Source organism: Salvelinus sp. IW2-2015, linkage group LG36 (genome assembly GCF_002910315.2).
Source record: "Salvelinus sp. IW2-2015 linkage group LG36, ASM291031v2, whole genome shotgun sequence".
In the NCBI taxonomy this organism is placed as follows: domain Eukaryota; kingdom Metazoa; phylum Chordata; class Actinopteri; order Salmoniformes; family Salmonidae; genus Salvelinus; species Salvelinus sp. IW2-2015.
The window spans coordinates 27,309,020-27,325,818 of record NC_036875.1 but is presented as its reverse complement, the minus strand read 5'-3'; the positions used below and the strand labels follow the sequence as shown (position 1 = coordinate 27,325,818).

Below are 16,799 nucleotides of genomic sequence, written 5' to 3'. Positions count from 1 at the left end.
AACTCCCCAACCATGTGATGGCAGGTGATGTAACGCCATAGCAAGTTAATTTCTTTTTTTGGGTCAATAACATCCTCTAACAATACAGCTCCAACTATCATGTTATTATCCACTTCTTTTAACCAATTATCTCCATCAGTTTACTAAGAGTAGGCAACAAACTGATTGGGTGCTTTACTATTTTTAGGCAGTGGAATTACTTTAGCTTCTTTCCACACCTGTGGACACAACCTCCTTTATGCTTTGGTTAAAGATATAGTAAATAGGTGTGGCAATACAGTCTGCTACCATTCTCAATAGTTTCCCATTAAGGTTGTCTATACCTGGTGGTTTATCATTAGTGATGGATAACAATAGTTTTTCCACCTCTCCTACACCAACTTGACCAAATTCAAAACAGCATGAGTTTTTCCACTTTACTAGTGAAATAGTCATTGAAATGATTCGCAATATTGAAAGGTTTTGTTATAAATGATCCATCAACTTCAATGAAAGCTGGCAGTGAATTTTGCATAATTTCTTTGAACCATACCATTTTTTAATTCATCATCAATCCAGAGGGCTCGAACAGTTCTCAGTTAATTTCTTAACAGGTGCATAGTTCTCAACAATTGGCATTAATAATTTTACAAATACTACCAACGCTGCATCTAGATGAACCTCCTCATACACATCAGACCTACACACATATTATTCAACAAAAGAGTCATGAGAAACAACATTTTGTACGATCTCTTATAAATTGCTTTAGGCCCAACCTTTGGCACTTTGGCTTTCCTTGTTATTGCTACAATGGAGTGATTCTCTGCATCATTAGTGAAGCTATTGTGACAAGCCTCTTCAAGGTTAGGAGAGTTTGTCACAAATGAAGCGGGAGACCGTCACCAAAACCACCCCAGAATGAGAGTTATTTCAAACAGGACCTGTATGTTGGTTTCTCAATCGTGGTCAAGGATAGCAGGGTTCGGTACACCAATCAGGTTCTCGGTAGGTCCGAGTCCAAACAGTCCAGGTCATACACTGTAAATCCAGCCGATATACATTGTCTCTTTCTCTATGGTTCACAGACCCCAGCCCCTTTCTCTCTCTCTTCCTGGTTTGTCTTGACCCCTAATCTGTGGGTCACATTCCGAGTGTTCTCCTTGCCTCTGGGGATTGTAGTTTGGTGGTCGGCCATTTTGTGATCTGTAGTTCTTGTCGGGGTGGCCATTTTAGTGAGAGGACAGAGCCATTTATTAGTTTTGCCCTCACATATCTGCCATTTATCCCCCGGTCCCCTTCTTGCCACACATCTCCCCCCTAGCTTCGACCCCCTAGGTCAGGCTACCGCAGCAAAATAGGCGTACATGTGGGATAACCCATCCACAATTCCTTCCCTGCTCTGTGTTTTATTTAAGTGAAACGGTTGGAGACTCAAAAACCACTGCATCACCCAAGCGTTCTTCTCTTTAGCCCCATGCATCCAGGTGAGTGGGACATGGTCACTGATGAGTATTTCAGGCTTTCTAGAGCCCACTTTACTGCCAACGCCTCTTTCTCAACAACTGAGTAGTGGGTCTTGTGTGGTTCCTGCTTAAAATACAGGATGGGGTGTTCCACCCCTTCTACATCTCGGCTCCCAAGCCAACCTTTGATGCATCTGTCTGAACAATGACTTGCATTCAAATCTGGTACCACCAGCACTGGATTACAACAGAGAGCCTCCTGTAATGTTCTAAATGTTTTGGTGGCCTTTTCATCCTATTTTTCCATGTTTGGCCCTCTGGCTCTAGTCATGTCGGTGAGTGAGGCGACCACTGTGCTATAACTTGGGATGAACTTCCGGTAGTAACCGGTCAACCCTAGGAAGTCTCGAGCCTGCTTCTTATTTACTGGTTTCGGCCATCCTCTAATTGCCTCAACCTTCTTAAGTTGGGGTTTGATTAACCCTCTTCCCACGGTGTTTCCCAGATAATCGGGTTCCTCTAACCCCACATAACACTTGGCAGGTTTCGCCATGAGCCCTTCCTTCCTAAGGGCGTCTAGCACTGCCTGTACCCGGAGTAAGTGGGATTCCCAATCTGGGCTGTAGAACCACACGTCATTTAAATAGGCTGTGGAGTAAGCTTGCTGCGGTTTTAGAACCTTGTACATTAGCCGTTGAAAGGTGGCTGGGGCCCCGTGTAAGCTGAATGGCATGACAGTGTATTGAAACAAACCATCAGGGGTTGCAAATGCTGTCTTTTCTTTGGCTCTGGGGGTCAGAGGAATTTGCCAGTAACCTTTGGCTGGGTCCAGGGTCATAATGTACCGAGCTTTACCAATTTTCTACAACTATTCATATACTCGAGGCATGGGATAGGCATCAAACTTGGAGATTTCATTTACCTTTCCGAAAATCATTACAAAACCGCAAAGACCCATGGGCTTGGAGACCATCACAATTGGGCTGAACCACTCACTATGTGACTCTTCGACTACTCCATCTGCCAACATTTTCTCAGTCTCTGCTGTAATCGCGGCTCGTCGAGCCTCGGGTACCCGATATGGCCTCATGCTCACTTTTCTCCCTGGTAGGGAAACGATATCATGAGCCGTAACCTCAGTTCGGCCGGGTATCTCTGAAAACACATCTCTGTTTTTCTGGATCAGGGTCTTTACTTCCTGTACTGGTGCTGGGGACAGAGTAGGTGAAACATGCACTTCGGCTGCCTCCTGAGTGGGCGTGGGGTACTTGACAATTAGTGTTTCTCTCTCTCTCTCCATGCTTTTAACAGGTTAATGTGATAGATCTGTTCCGGGGGCCGACGACCTGGCTGTCAGATTTGATAATTAACTTCTCCTATTCTCTCCAGRACTTCATATGGTCCTTTCCATGTGGCTAGTAGTGCTGTTCCCCACGGTAGAGTGTAAACTAACACCTTATCTCCCAGTTGAAATTCCCTCAGGGTAGCCTGCCGATTATAAGCTGGTGCTCTTGTGCTTGCCTCGTGCTCTTTGACGATCGGCGTGACTGTGGTTATCCTGTCTTGCATTGCCGTGACATGCTCTATAACACTAGTATAAGGGGTGGATTGGTGCTCCAAGGTTTCCCAGGGGTGCCTCCCATGTACCAGCTCAAAGGGTGAAAACCTTGGGGCTTGGGGAACCTCTCTCTAATGGCAAACATCAGATAAGGCAACATGCAATCCCAGTTTTTCCCATCCTTATCGATTACCTTCCTGAGCATTGACTTCAGGGTGTGGTTGAATCTCTCAACCAGCCCGTCCGTCTGAGGATGCTAAACCGATGTCCTCAACTGTTTCACCTGCCACAACTTACAAAGTTATGTGAGTTTGTCACAAATTAAGCAGGAGAGCGTCACCAAAATCACCCCAGAATGAGAGTTATTTTGAACAGGACAGTACCTGTATGTTGGTTTCTCCGTCGTGGTCAAGCATAGCAGGGTTCGGTACACAAATCAGGTTCTCGGTAGGTCCAAATGCCAACAGGTAAGTCCAAACAGTAAAGGTCATGCACGGTAAATCCAGCCGATATATATTGTCTCTTTCGCTATGGTTCACAGATCCCCAAGCCCCTTTCTCTCTCTCTTCCTGGTTTGTCCTGACCCCTTATCTGTGGGTCGGCCCCACTTTCCGAGTGTTCCATTGCCTCTCGGGATTGTAGTTTTGGGCGATCGACCATTTTGTGATCTGTAGTTCTTGTCAGGGTGGACATTTTAGTGAGAGGACAGAGCCCGTTTATTAGTTCTGCCCTCACATATCTGCCATTTATCACTCAGCCCCCTTTGCCACAATATAATCAATACAAGTGAATGTCACAGATCCAACACTGTTGCTATGCACTCTAGTTGGTTGAGTAATAATTTGGGTCATATTACAGGTATTCGTCACAGTTAGACGCTTCCTCTTGAGATGACAGCTAGTTGCTATGCAGTCAATAAATGTTCTGTTCACCCAGAGAATAAACCTCGGTTAACATCACACACACACTATCAAGTATTGCACACATATTATCCAAATGCTGACCGTTCGCACTTGGTAGACTATAGCAGCACCCCAGAAGAAGAGGCTTTAGATGAGGCAGGTTAACTTGAAACTGCAACACTTCAACAACATTTGACATGAGATCCTCTCTAAGCTTTACAGGACCATGACTCTGAACATATACAGTACCGCAACACCTCCCCCGTAGGCATTCCTGTCTTTTCTGTAAATGTTATATCCTTGTAATGCTATTGTTTCAGAGATAGCCAGTATATGAATGTTATCCGATGTTAGCAAGTTATTGATTTCATTAACCTTATTTCTAAGGCTATATACAGTATAATAATATGGGCTATTCTTAGCCCTTTCCTGGGTAGATTACTGGAGATAGACAGACATTATATGGCTATTAAAAAACAAAAACATGTTTAGCTAATAGTCAATCAATCAGGTGCTTGTGAATGTCGGTTGGTGTGTGTGTGTTGGTCTGAAGATACTGACCCAAAAGCTTGGCTCTCTCACTCCTCCCAGGGTTTTGGGAGGGAAGGTGGACAATGATCTTGTCGTTGCGGATGTAAGCAATGTCCCCACGCTCTCTGGACGTTTTCATAGCTGGGCTAAGTTCTTTCCGCCTCAGGCGCACAGCTTCAGAGAAGTCCTCATTTAGTAAGATGGCTCTCTCCAGAACAGCCATCTTGTCCTTGAATCTTAGAAACTTGACCACTATTGCCCTGGGTCTGTCACTTGGGCTCGTTACAGGTTTTCCAGACCTTGAGCTTTTCCTTGAACATTTTTCTCACTTTCTCCTCAGATTCCGCCCAGGTCTCATGTGAACTCTCTGGTATGTCATCCACAACAATGTTATTCCTACTGGATTGTCCCTCCTAGATATTCTGTTTTCCCAGTCATCTGTAATAATAATTCATAGACAGTGCTCATGTCATCTCGCATGGACTTACAGTTAGTTGTCATCTTGCTGGAAGTCTCTTTCATGACGTCCGCCTCTCCCTGGGATAACTGCAAACTTTTCTTAAGGTCTTGGACCTCTCTGGTCAGATCGTCCATTCTTTTGTTAGTTGAGTCCACAACTATTTGGACAACGCTCTTGAAGCTATTTTCCTATTGCTGTAACAATTGCTTGTAGACATCTTGTTGTTGATTTAAAAGATCACGCACCTGTGATCCCCATTACTCCAAGCTTCTTTAACTTTGGGCTGCATGATGGTAGCAACGTAGGCTAATGCTGGTACTCCATGCAGTTCCAGCCAGCACAAATCGCAGGGTCGATTGAAACTGCAGGGATATAAACAGCAAGAATTTAAACAGCCAGAAGCCTGAAACTATATGTAGTCCCAGTCACAAGGGCTAACTGCTTCACATGTTGTGTTCAAACTATCATGGAAGCCTGGCTAGCTTGATAGTGAGCAGCTAGGCTAGCTGCTTTGCCAAGCAGCAGCTCTTCAGAATTTCCGGTTTGGCAGTATCCCGGGACAGATGGTAGTGGTCCCAGCAACTGAGGCCAACTGCAACGCGGGATCCAAATTAAACAGGTAGGCTAATATTTTTTTTTTTAATAAATATTTTTTTGTTTGTAGTTTGTAGATCACTCTCTCGTTTCATGTTCAGCGCCCATCCCTGGTCTAGAGGATGTATTGCATGTATTAACTTCATGCAAGAGAGAGGCAGCCATGTTGATATCCATGGACAGACAGGAGGAGGGAGAGCGAGGCCACAAACAGAGTTCATAGACTGATCTGTCATATTGTGGATCTACAGTGCATTCAGAAAGTAGTCAGACCCATTGACTTTTTCTTAATTATGTTACTTTACAGCCTTATTCTAAATTGTATTACATTTTTGCAAATGTATAAAAAATTAAACAATTTCACATTTACATAAGTATTCAGACCCTTTTACTCAGTACTTTGTTAGAGCACCTTTGACATTGATTACATCCTTGAGTCTTCTTGGGTATGACGCTGAAAGCTTGGCAAACATGTATTTGGGGAGTTTCTCCCATTCTTCTCTGCAGATCCTCTCAAGCTCTGTCAGATTGGATGGGGAGTGTCACTGCATAGCTATTTTCAGGTCTCTCCAGAGATGTTCGATCGGGTTCAAGTCCGAGCTCTGCCTGCGACACTCAAGAACATTGAGACTTGTCCCGAAGCCACTTCTGCGTTGTCTTGGCTGTGTGCTTATGGTTGTTGTCCTGTTGGAAGGTGAACCTTCACCCCAGTCTGAGGTCCTGAGCGGTCTGGAGCAGGTTTTCTTCAAGGATCTCTCTGTATTTTGCTCGGTTCATCTTTCTTTCAATCCTGACTAGTCTCCTAGTCCCTGCCGCTGACAAACATCCTCACAGCATGATGCTGCTACCACCATGCTTCACCGTAGGGATGGTGCCAGGTTTCCTCCAGATGTGATGCTTGGCATTCAGGCCAAAGAGTTCAATCTTGATTTCATCAGACCAGAGTTTGAGAGTCCTTCAGGTGCCTTTTGACAAACTCCAAGCGGACTATCATTTGCCTTTTTTACTGGGGAGTGGCTTCCGTCTTGCCACTCTACTATAAAGGCCTGATTGGTGGAGTGCTGCAGAGATGGTTGTCCTTCTGGAAGGTTCTCCCAACTTCACAGAGGAAGTCTGGAGCTCTGTCAGGGTGACCATCAGGTTGTTGGTCACCTCCCTGACCAAGGCCCCTTTCCCCCCGATTGCTCAGTTTGGCCGGGCGGCCAGCTCTAGGAAGAGTCTTGGTGGTTCCCAACAATCAGCAGCATTGCATTAGCGGAAACCACAACTGTTTTTGTATCAATATTTTTGCTTTTTATAATAAACAAATGTTTTTACAGGGTTAAATATTAGATTCTAGAGCACAACATGTGCTTCAAAAGAAGCTAGAATCCTATAATATATCTGGCGCTGACTTTCTTGTGCTTCTAACTTTAAAAGAATTGGGAGCACCAATGCTACCAATGACTCATGTTAATTTCGAGCCCTGGCTGCAACAGATGGTTTTTGGGGTGTTTGAGACACAGGCTGAATCGAGGTGGGCGACTCCATATGTGCTAAACACTACAGCTACTGTTTTTCAAGCATAGACTGAGTTGACTTATTTTAGTTCCTAATGTTCTAGTCTCGCACCATCTGTTTCCTTGTGTCAGAAGGGTTCTGGCAGAGATTAATTACAAGATGGTAAAGCAATTAGCACTGGGAGGCAGGGGATTACCAAGTAGCCTAACTCTAAGTCCAAACTAAAGGGAATGTGTCTGGTTAGGCAGAGACACACCATATCATACTCTACCACTTGTGCTCTGTACAACAATGTAATAGAATACAATACGTACATACTGATCAACAACAACCCCTTTTGCAGAGTTTTGGAAAATAACTACACAATGAAATATTCAATATGTTTAGTCTTGTTGTCAAATGTAGACATGGCCCAAATTGAAAGTGAAGTAATTGATAGTACTACAAATGTAAAACATTGAGACATGGATTTAAAAAGAGGTCCACCTTGAGGGAAGAGAGCAGCGTTTATTGAATTGCCTTTCTGACCCACTTCTTTAAATATCACCAGTCTCCAAACTCTGGGGAGTAGAAGACACACCAGCGCAACTGTCAGTCACTGATCTTTCTCACCAGTGATCACTTCCTATAAGAAATGTTAGATTATAAAAATCATGAAATGGGAAACAAGAGTCTTAGATTAATATAGGAATTCTGATCAAATTCAGATTCTTATAAATATGCATTGTTTTTGACATGACGTAATAACCTGTCTGAGGGTTTGGCTAGAAGTAACTGCTCTGGGTTGTTGGGCGCTGATGCATTTTCCAACACAGTAAGCTTACATTACAGTTAATAAGGAAAGTAGAAGTAGTTAACTCTATTATAGTTCTACGTCTACAGCATTAATTACTTGTCTGTTCTATTAAATCCATATGGTAAAATCTTTCTGCATTAATGAGCTGTCATAATATTGATGCAAATAAATACAGTGCATTCGGAAAGTATTCAGACCTCTTGACTTTTTCCACATTTTGTTACATTACAGCCTTATTCTAAAACTGATTTTAAATAGTTTTTTCCCTCATCAATCTACATAAAATACCCCATAATGACAAAGTAAAAACAGGTTTTTAGAATTCTTTGCAAATTTATTAAAGAAACTGAAATTTCACATACAGTAAGTATTCAGAGCCTTTACTCAGTACTTTGTTGAAGGGCCTGTGGCAGCGATGACAGCCTAGAGTCTTCTTGGGTATGACGCCACAAGCTTGGTACACCTGTATTTGGGGAGTTTCTCCCATTCTTCTCTGCAGATCCTCTCAAACTCTGTCAGGTTGGATGGGGAGAGTCGCTGCACAGCTATTACTAGGTTTCTCCAGAAAGGCCTGATTGGTATAGTGCTGCAGACATGGTTGTCCTTCTGGAAGGTTCTCCCATCTCCACAGAGGAACTTTGGAGCTCTATTAGCGTGACCATCGGGTTCTTGGTCACCTCCCTGACCAAGGCCCTTCACCCCCGATTGCTCAGTTTGGCTGGGGGGCCAGCTCTAGGAAGAGTCAGGGTGGTTCCAAACGTGTTTTATTTAAGAATGATGGAGGCCACTGTGTTCCTGGGGAGCTTTAATGCTGCAAACATTTTTTGGACCTGTGCCTCGACACAATCCTGTCTCTGAGCTCCATGGACAATTCCTTTGACCTCATTGCTTAGTTTTTGCTCTGACATGCACTGTCAACTGTGAGACCTTATATAAAAAGGTGTGTGCCTTTCCAAATAATGTCCAATCAATTGAATTTACCACAGGTGGACTCCAAGTTGTAGAAACATCTCAAGGATGATCAATGGAAATAGAATGCACCTGAGCTCAATTTTGAGTCTCATAGCAAAGAGTCTGAATACTTTTGTAAATAAGGTATTTAAGTTGTAGTTTTTTTAATATAAATTTACAAATATTTCTAAAAGCCTGTTTTCGCTTTGTCATTATGGGGTATTATGTGTAGATTGATGAGGAAAACAATTAATTTAAGCAATTTTAGAATAAGGCTGTAGCGTAACACAATGTGGAAAAAGGAAGGGGTCTGAATGCTTTCCGAATGCACTGTATTTCCAAGTCCCCTTGTACTATATAATAGAATGAACACAAATTCCATGTGTTGTGGAAGAAATATTCCAAACCAATTTGCAGATGCTATATGTCTGTAATATTTAACAAGATAATCATGTAATGACTGACAATATTCATTACTTTTATTGTGTGTAAAACAAAACATTCACATATCCAAATGAACACATTGTTACTTACTCACTCACTGCACAGGCGATCAAACAATCACAAAGTTGTTTTCTGATTTGAAAATCTTCACTGCACATGCATCATGCTAGATTTGAACCCTTGGGTCTAAACCCTACGTGTATATTTTCTCCAAAGCACACCTCTCATCCAGTCAGGCTATGTGTGAGAAGTTTCTGGAATAAAACAATTGTTTTTGTACAATAATCAGCAACCGTCAGTAGGTCAGTCAGTACATTCTTCCACTCTACCACTCCCCTCAGGATCCAGAAAAAGGCTTGGTCACACAACTAAATACTAGAACACAGCAACTAAACACAGCAACTGAACACACACACTGTAATACCTCACTGTGCACACAAAGGCTGGTTTGAAGGGGGAGCAGACAGGATGGAAAAAGCAGCTTGATGCAATCCAGTAGGAGACTGTTCCTCTGAGAGTGTGTGTTCTGTCCTGCAGCAGTGAAGAGAAACGGGCTGTCCTGCGGTCAATCTGGAATCAGACACCTTTCTCCTCCCTCTAGTTCCCCTCTACCTGCCTGTTACCTGCCCCATTCTCTTCCCTTCTCTTTGCACCTCCCTGTCCATTCTCTCCCAGATCCCTCTCCCCCATCTTTCCCTCTTCCCCTCTCTTCCCTCTCTTACTTGACAAAGTGCAGTGCCTCTGCGGCCACCACAGATCCCTTGCTGCTGTCCAGAGAGGTGATGATAGAGAAGCCAGCCTTCAGAGCCAGCATCACCGTCTCTAGCTTCAGACACTCCAGAGTACACACGAAGGTACTGTCCTGCTTCAGCACCAGCCTGGAGCCCGGTTCTGACTTGATGAAGTGGCGGAACTGGATCACGTTGGACGACACTTCAAACTCCTCCGGGAAGCCGTCCAGCCGGCTCTTTGAGATCTGAACCAGGCGACCTTTGACCTTGTCAATGAAAGTGGGGTCACTACAATACACCTTGAAGCCCTGTGACCTCTCGTCAGTCACCTCCAGGAAGGCGGGCTCCCGCTGTACTGCCCGCAGCTCCTCCCACTCCAAAATGGCCTCCACCAATCCGCTGAGGCGGTAGAACTCTGCTTCCCGTCTCAGAAGGCCTGCCTCTCGGAAGTCGTCGGGTAGCTGCAGGTCTCCGGTCCGCAGGAAGTTGAGGATGTGTCGGAACACAGGGCCGTCACGGTCAATGAAGGGGTTGCCCATGGAGTCAGTGTGCTGGACGGTCTTTTTGCCGCTGGCCAGCTCCTCCAACACTGACCCCTGGTGGCGGCTAAGAGTGGTGCGGTGCGCGGCATACAGAAAGCCCCCCACGTTGAGGGTGATGGTGCCTGACGAGGGCTTCTTGATGCTCTTACTGGGCTGCAGCAGGTCCGAGTTGATCTGTCTAAGTTCACTGTCCATCCTTCTGAGGTTCCATTCCATGCCGCTCCCGCTCAACAACCGCACAGTCTCTTTGTCTGTGTCTGCGGTCCTCAGGATAAGTGTGTGTAGCGTGCAGTAAAAAGTGAGTGTGTGTGTGGGAGCCACTCGGAGAGGTACTGGCATAGAGAGGAGCGCAGAGCGCACTGGTAGCATAATGAGTCTGCCTCTCCCTTTCTCTCCTCCCTCTTACATCCCTCCCTCCCTTTTACCTCTCTCTATTTCTCTCTCTCTCTCTCTCTCTGCATCTATGCTGGAGGAAGAGGGGGGCCACCCTCTGTCACAGGGTGGGAGGAGAGGGAGTGTGTGTGCATTGGAGAGAGAGAAAGCGATGAGTAGAAAGGGTGGCAGGTGCTCTCCTTACCGCTCTCTCCTTACTCTCTACACCCCCTCTTTTCTTTCCCCTTTGTCTTGTCCCCTTTCTCTCGCCATCTTCTCTCGTTCCCCCTTTCTCATTCTCCTCCAGCCTCCCTCTTTCTTCTTTCTCTCTCTACCCATCTCTCTCTCTCCCAATCTTAGTAATTAGCCCTCTTTTCTCGCTGATGAAAAAGCTCCCCAGCTGTGCTTCCCCACGTGAGACAACAGGAGGCCCCTGAACACACACACACACCCTATATGCACACACACACACACACACACCCTATATGCACACACACAGACACAGGAGGTTGTCGTGGCAGGGAACCTCTCTCCCCAACCCCATCCTAGGAACCTGTTGGTGTAGATAGACTGTAGTTGTGTAAGTATCTCTGCTGTAGAGACTTTCTGCAGTGTGCTACAAACCATGTTTACAGCTTTGTCCAGGGTGGCATTTACTGGCAGCTTGGTGGGCATTTACTGGCAGCTTGTGGGCATTTACTGGCAGCTTGGTGGGCACATTCACTGGCAGTGTGATAGAGAGATAGGGATAAGTGGGCAGATTGTGGGTATTTATGTAAATGAGAGTGTATTTACACAAATGCCTGATTTCTCTCAAAGATTGCATGCAGTTGGTTAAGATCTCCCTGAGAGTAAACCCCTCAGAGATGTGTGTGTGTGTGTGGGCCTAATTACTGGTGAATGCAGGCAGGCAGGGTCTGAGCCTGCAGGATCTTTGATTAGTCCACATCTTCCTGTATCCACCCACAGCCTTGGAAGTTGACTGGAAGGTAATTAGGTCTAAACTGAGGGTAATGTCTCTTACTTCTCTATAAGGAAGAGAGGCTTGTGATGTGTTTAAAGGCCTTGTGTATTATTATGGTGAGTCATAGACTCATATTGTTAGCCTCCAGAACATGGTGCAAGGAGCTTAAATCAATACTGTATAATACAGTACAATATTTCTTTCTACATGGGCTGACCATGACAAACTGTCTGGACAATGTCTTCGCCTGACACTTATTGTAACAAATAGGGACGTGTGTGTTTGACAGTTTTGCTCCCAGAGGTGAGAGAGTGTCCTGCAGGTGATGGGCTGTCACAGACAGACAGTGATGTTTCTCAACCCCTCCTTCTCTCCCTTTAGCATACATTCTCCCTTGGGAGCAGAAGTGTCATTATAGTAAACAGTGAGATAGATGTGTAATTAGGTTGTCTTTTCTCAGTGTGAAGTCTGTTTGATGGAGCTGGTCTGGTGTTGTCCACAGTTATACAGAAGGCTTTGGTGTGTGTATGCTGCTGTTAAAATTGTAATTAAACCAAGCAATCACCCCAGAATCCAGGTGTAGAACATTCCCACACAGCCTTGATAGAGACACAACCTATCAAATAGAATATCCCCTCTGTCTTATCTCCAGAAGTGGAGGCCCGACTTCCATTCACCCGTCCCCTTCAATGAACGTACCTGTGGACAATCAGTGTGACAGTCTGACAACCCTTTCCATTCATTTCATTTCCGGTGCGACAGCTCACCATGGTGACGTCTGAGTGGCACGTCGGCGATCAACGAGGCGGCTCTACCGTACCGTGGTGCTTTTTAATCATAATATGATTAGTGGAATCATCCCTGTATTAGAATTGCAAATGAGACAGTGGAACAGCGAATGGAAGAACAGCAGAGAAGAGATGGTGGGTGGGTGAACTGCTTTCCTTCCCAGCCCTTTCACACCATTGTTACCCTGGATAATTGTTCAACTTCATGTCGGAATCTATTTCATTTCTTTTTCTTTTTTTCCTCAGAAAGTACTGAGAACGGTATTGTCCCATCAGTAAAATCACTTTGTCTCTTTTCATTAAAGATATTGAATTATTCATAATGTTACTGGCCAAGACAGAGCTGTAACACAAACTGCAGTGAAGCTCGCATAGCAACAGTAGCCTTGAGGAACATAGATGTGGTGTATGAGGTGTGTGTGTGTGTAGGGGAGGTGGTAAGGTAGCCTTGCCTGAGACCTGTAAACTTGAGGAACATAGATGTGGTGTGTGTGTGTGTAGCGGAGGTGGTAAGGTAGCCTTGCCTGAGACCTGTAGACTTGCGTTAAGCTCCCCAAGCTAATGCCTAGGCTTTAGTTCAGCAGGCTAACACGGTTTAGATATGTACAGACAACCTGGGTTCAAACTCTGTCAGTCACATGGGTTCTCTCTATGTCAAACACGCTCTGATGTTGGCTATTTTTTAGGAAACATCTCCTAGGGTGCTGAAAATGTTGTCTAGTATCTTTGATACAGGTAATGGAGTAAATTAATAGCCCTTCACAGCAGATTGTTGATAAAGATGTCTTCTCTTCCCTCTTCTGAGTACCCCCCCCAATCATTTATAGATAGTGTATTTACAGAGAGATCGCTTTGTGCATGCAGTCACCCTACATCTCTTCCACTATTGAGAGACATTACAGCCTTAAGAATAGTGCTGCTCTCCCAAGGCTGTGTTGTGTAGGATAGTAAGATAGTGTTGTGTGGGTTGTCAATAGAACAAAAAAATGCAATATGGCTAACATCTTTGTTGAACTGAAATTGGTACTTAATGCAGGTAAAACTGTTATTTTCCAAAAAGCATATGTACATTGGATGGTGCCCACATTGATCATGTCCCCGCTCATGAATATCTGAATTGACGAAAAGCCATCTTTCAAAAAGCATATTGATGAGTTAGTTGAGAAATTAAGAATTAAGATGGGTTTCCTTTAGAAATAGGGCATGCCTTTCGTTAAATAGCAGAAAACCAATAATTCAGTCGACATTCATTCCGGCTTTAGACTATGGCGACATTGTCTGTATGAATGCAGCTGCCACTATTGAAGCAATTGGACACAGTTTATAAGAGCATACTCTTATTATGGGCGATAGGTTCAGTACATATCACTACGTTCTTTATCAGGAAGTAGGCTGACCCTCTCAAAGTCTCGTAGATCAGTGCACTTCTCTCTTTTAGTTTATAAATCACTCTTGTGCAAACTTCTGCCATACCTTACTTCATTGTTAAATTACAAACGAGTCACCAGACAAGACCCGATCACAGGGATGGATAACTCCCTTTGGTCTCCACTGAGTTAGCTAGATCTGCGGGGGGGTTTTGCACCTTGTGTAACGATCTCCAGAACACGGATGTTTTGGTGCCGCTTTTTAATGTTTTTTTTCTTCTTCAAGATGGTGTTTTGTAAGTTACTTTTCTTAAGTTGTTTTTAAAATGTTTTTATTGTGTTGGAATTGTAAATATTTGGAATTTGTATGATTGTGTGCAGACTCCTTTGTAAAAGAGGCCTTGGTCTCAATGGGATTCCCTGTTTAAATAAAACAACATTTAAACTGAATTAGATCTCCCGGGTGGCGCAGTGGTCTAGGCGCAGTGGTCTAGGGCACTGCATCGCAGTGCTAGCTGCGCCACCAGAGTCTCTGGGTTCGCGCCCAGGCTGGGCTGGGTTCGCGCCCAGGCTCTGTCGCAGCCGGCCGCAACCGGGAGATCCGTGGGGCGACGCACAATTGGCATAGCGTCGTCCGGGTTAGGGAGGGTTTGGCCGGTAGGGAGGGTTTGGCCGGTAGGGATATCCTTGTCTCAGTATGTTAAAAAAAAAAGTAAAAAAAAAAAAAATGTAATAAAATGTATGCACTCTACTGTAAGTCGCTCTGGATAAGAGCGTCTGCTAAATGACTAAAATGTAAATGTAAATGTAATTATGAGCAGGTGCAGGTTAGGGTTCAGGTTAGACACTACTGTGTAATCTGAGAGATCATAAGGCTGTCTCTTATTCCTGTACGCAGGCTGATGGTAGTAGTCATCTAGTCAACAGGTTTCCTCTATCTCTTTTCTTGTCACCTCAAGGATAAATACCGCAATCATCTGACTATCACCTTTGCCAGTTTTCAACATATTCCTTTGAGACACTTTTCTATCTGATGGTTTTTGGTAGTCTATCTGAATCACCAGAGGCTTGAGAAATCTGAAGGCTACACATTCATTCTCTTCTGGAATATTCAGATACAGAGAGGGAGGTGTCTGGGATAAGTATTAGGTTGTGGTGGGAGTGGGGGCAGTGTGTGTGTGTGTGTGTGTGTGTGTGTGTTGTGTGTGTTGTGTGTTGTGTGTTGTGTGTTGTGTGTGTGTGTGTGTGTGTGTGTGTGTGTGTGTGTGTGTGTGTGTGTGCGTGCGCTTTAAGGAAGGTCCTTGGAGCAGATAAGAGGTTAGAGATTGTGGGAGAAGATGAGGGAGGGAGCGGAAGCTTCTTCTCTTTCCCTCTTTCTCCCTCCTCCTGTTCCTCTCCCTCTTCTCTCTCCTCACGTTCCTCTCCCTCTTTGCTCGGCAGCCTGTAGCAACAAGTGCTGTGGCAATTCCACCTCACTGAGTCTTCCTACTCCTACTCCTCCTCTCATTCTGATCTCCTTTCTTTCTGCTCCACTTCATCCCTCTTTCCATCTCTGCATGTGCAGCTTTGCTCTCCTACATACCAATGTCCTTCCACGCTAAACTGACATAAATCCGTAACACTCCCAGTCTTGAACAATCCTACATGAGAAGAGGCATGAGCAGTCTAGTGAGAGGGGGATAGATTTAGAGACAAAAGACAGGAAAAGAAAGGATGGAAAAGGAGAGGGGGAGCCTTGAGAGAGGGAGAAGATGGGAAGAGAGTGAAAATAAGAGTGAGCCTTTAGAGGAGATCTATACTATTCTCTCCTATATGACCCTGACCCAGGTGACCCTAGCCACTGTGGGTAACTAGCAGGATAGTTGGAGGCAGGCTGCTCTGAAGTTGAAAAATGCGTTTGTGTGTAGGTGTGTTTATGGAGATGCACCGACAAGTGTTCCAGCACTTATCATGCAGTAATTGCACATAATTGTGTCCATTTGTGAAAACAGTGAGTAATGGATATTAGTGAGTGAGTGAGATCTGTGACATTTGACTGTAAAGTGATTTATCCGGAGCCACCTGGTAAAAGTTGCAGATTTTTAACTGCACCAGCAAACGAAAACTGGACATTTTGTTTCAGTAGAACAAAACATGAGTTTAGCCAACTAACGCCAACGGACACCAACTGGACTTCAGTGGCTGTTGGCTGTTCTTGAACGTGTGTTGGGCGAAGTCTCGACAGAATGTATCCATCTCCTTATCTCTGTATGAAAGTGTGTCATACCATCTTGTGAACCTATCCCCGCCCCCTTGTTACACACACACACACACACACACACATACACACACACACACTTCATGACAAAGAAAAACCCAAACAGAGGAATCACTACAGTTTGAAATGTCAAGCTGTTGATGAGCATTCCAATGGCAGTTGATGAGTGGAGTTTTGGAGTGTTGGCTGTGGAGTACTCAGCTCGGGTGGTGCCACCTATTTCACCTCTTTCTGTGTTGATTTAGTCAAGTGGCACAGACAGAATAACCAAATATTATAATTTTGGCAGCATTTGGAAAGTATTCAGACTCTTTGACCTTTTCCACATTTTGTTACGTTACAGCCTTATTCTAAAATGTATTAAATTAGATTTTTTCCTCATTAATCTACACACACCACTCTATAATGACAAAGCAAAAACAGGTTTTTAGAAATGTATTACAAATGTATTACAAATAAAAAAACGATACCTTATTTACAAAAGTATTTGCTATGAGACTCAAAATTGAGCTCAGGTGCATCCTGTTTCCATTGATCATTCTTGAGATGTTTCTACAACTTGATTGGAGTTCACCTGTGGTAAATTAAATTGATTGG

At 44.3% G+C, this 16,799-nt stretch overlaps 1 protein-coding gene across 1 annotated transcript; it reads right to left on the bottom strand.

Annotated features, from left to right (window-relative positions):
• Window positions 1–9,194: 9,194 nt before the first annotated feature.
• Window positions 9,195–10,835, bottom strand: LOC111959318 (BTB/POZ domain-containing protein KCTD4). The gene has a single exon (XM_023980818.2). It carries the CDS (start codon window positions 10,821–10,823, stop codon window positions 9,900–9,902), a length of 924 nt encoding a protein of 307 aa, XP_023836586.1. The 5' UTR covers window positions 10,824–10,835; the 3' UTR covers window positions 9,195–9,899.
• Between the last annotated feature and the right edge of the window lie 5,964 nt (window positions 10,836–16,799).

Coding starts and splice junctions, on each gene's coding strand:
- LOC111959318 (XM_023980818.2), bottom strand. CDS start 10,823: ATGCTACCAGTGCGCTCTGCGCTCCTCTCTATGCCAGTACCTCTCCGA.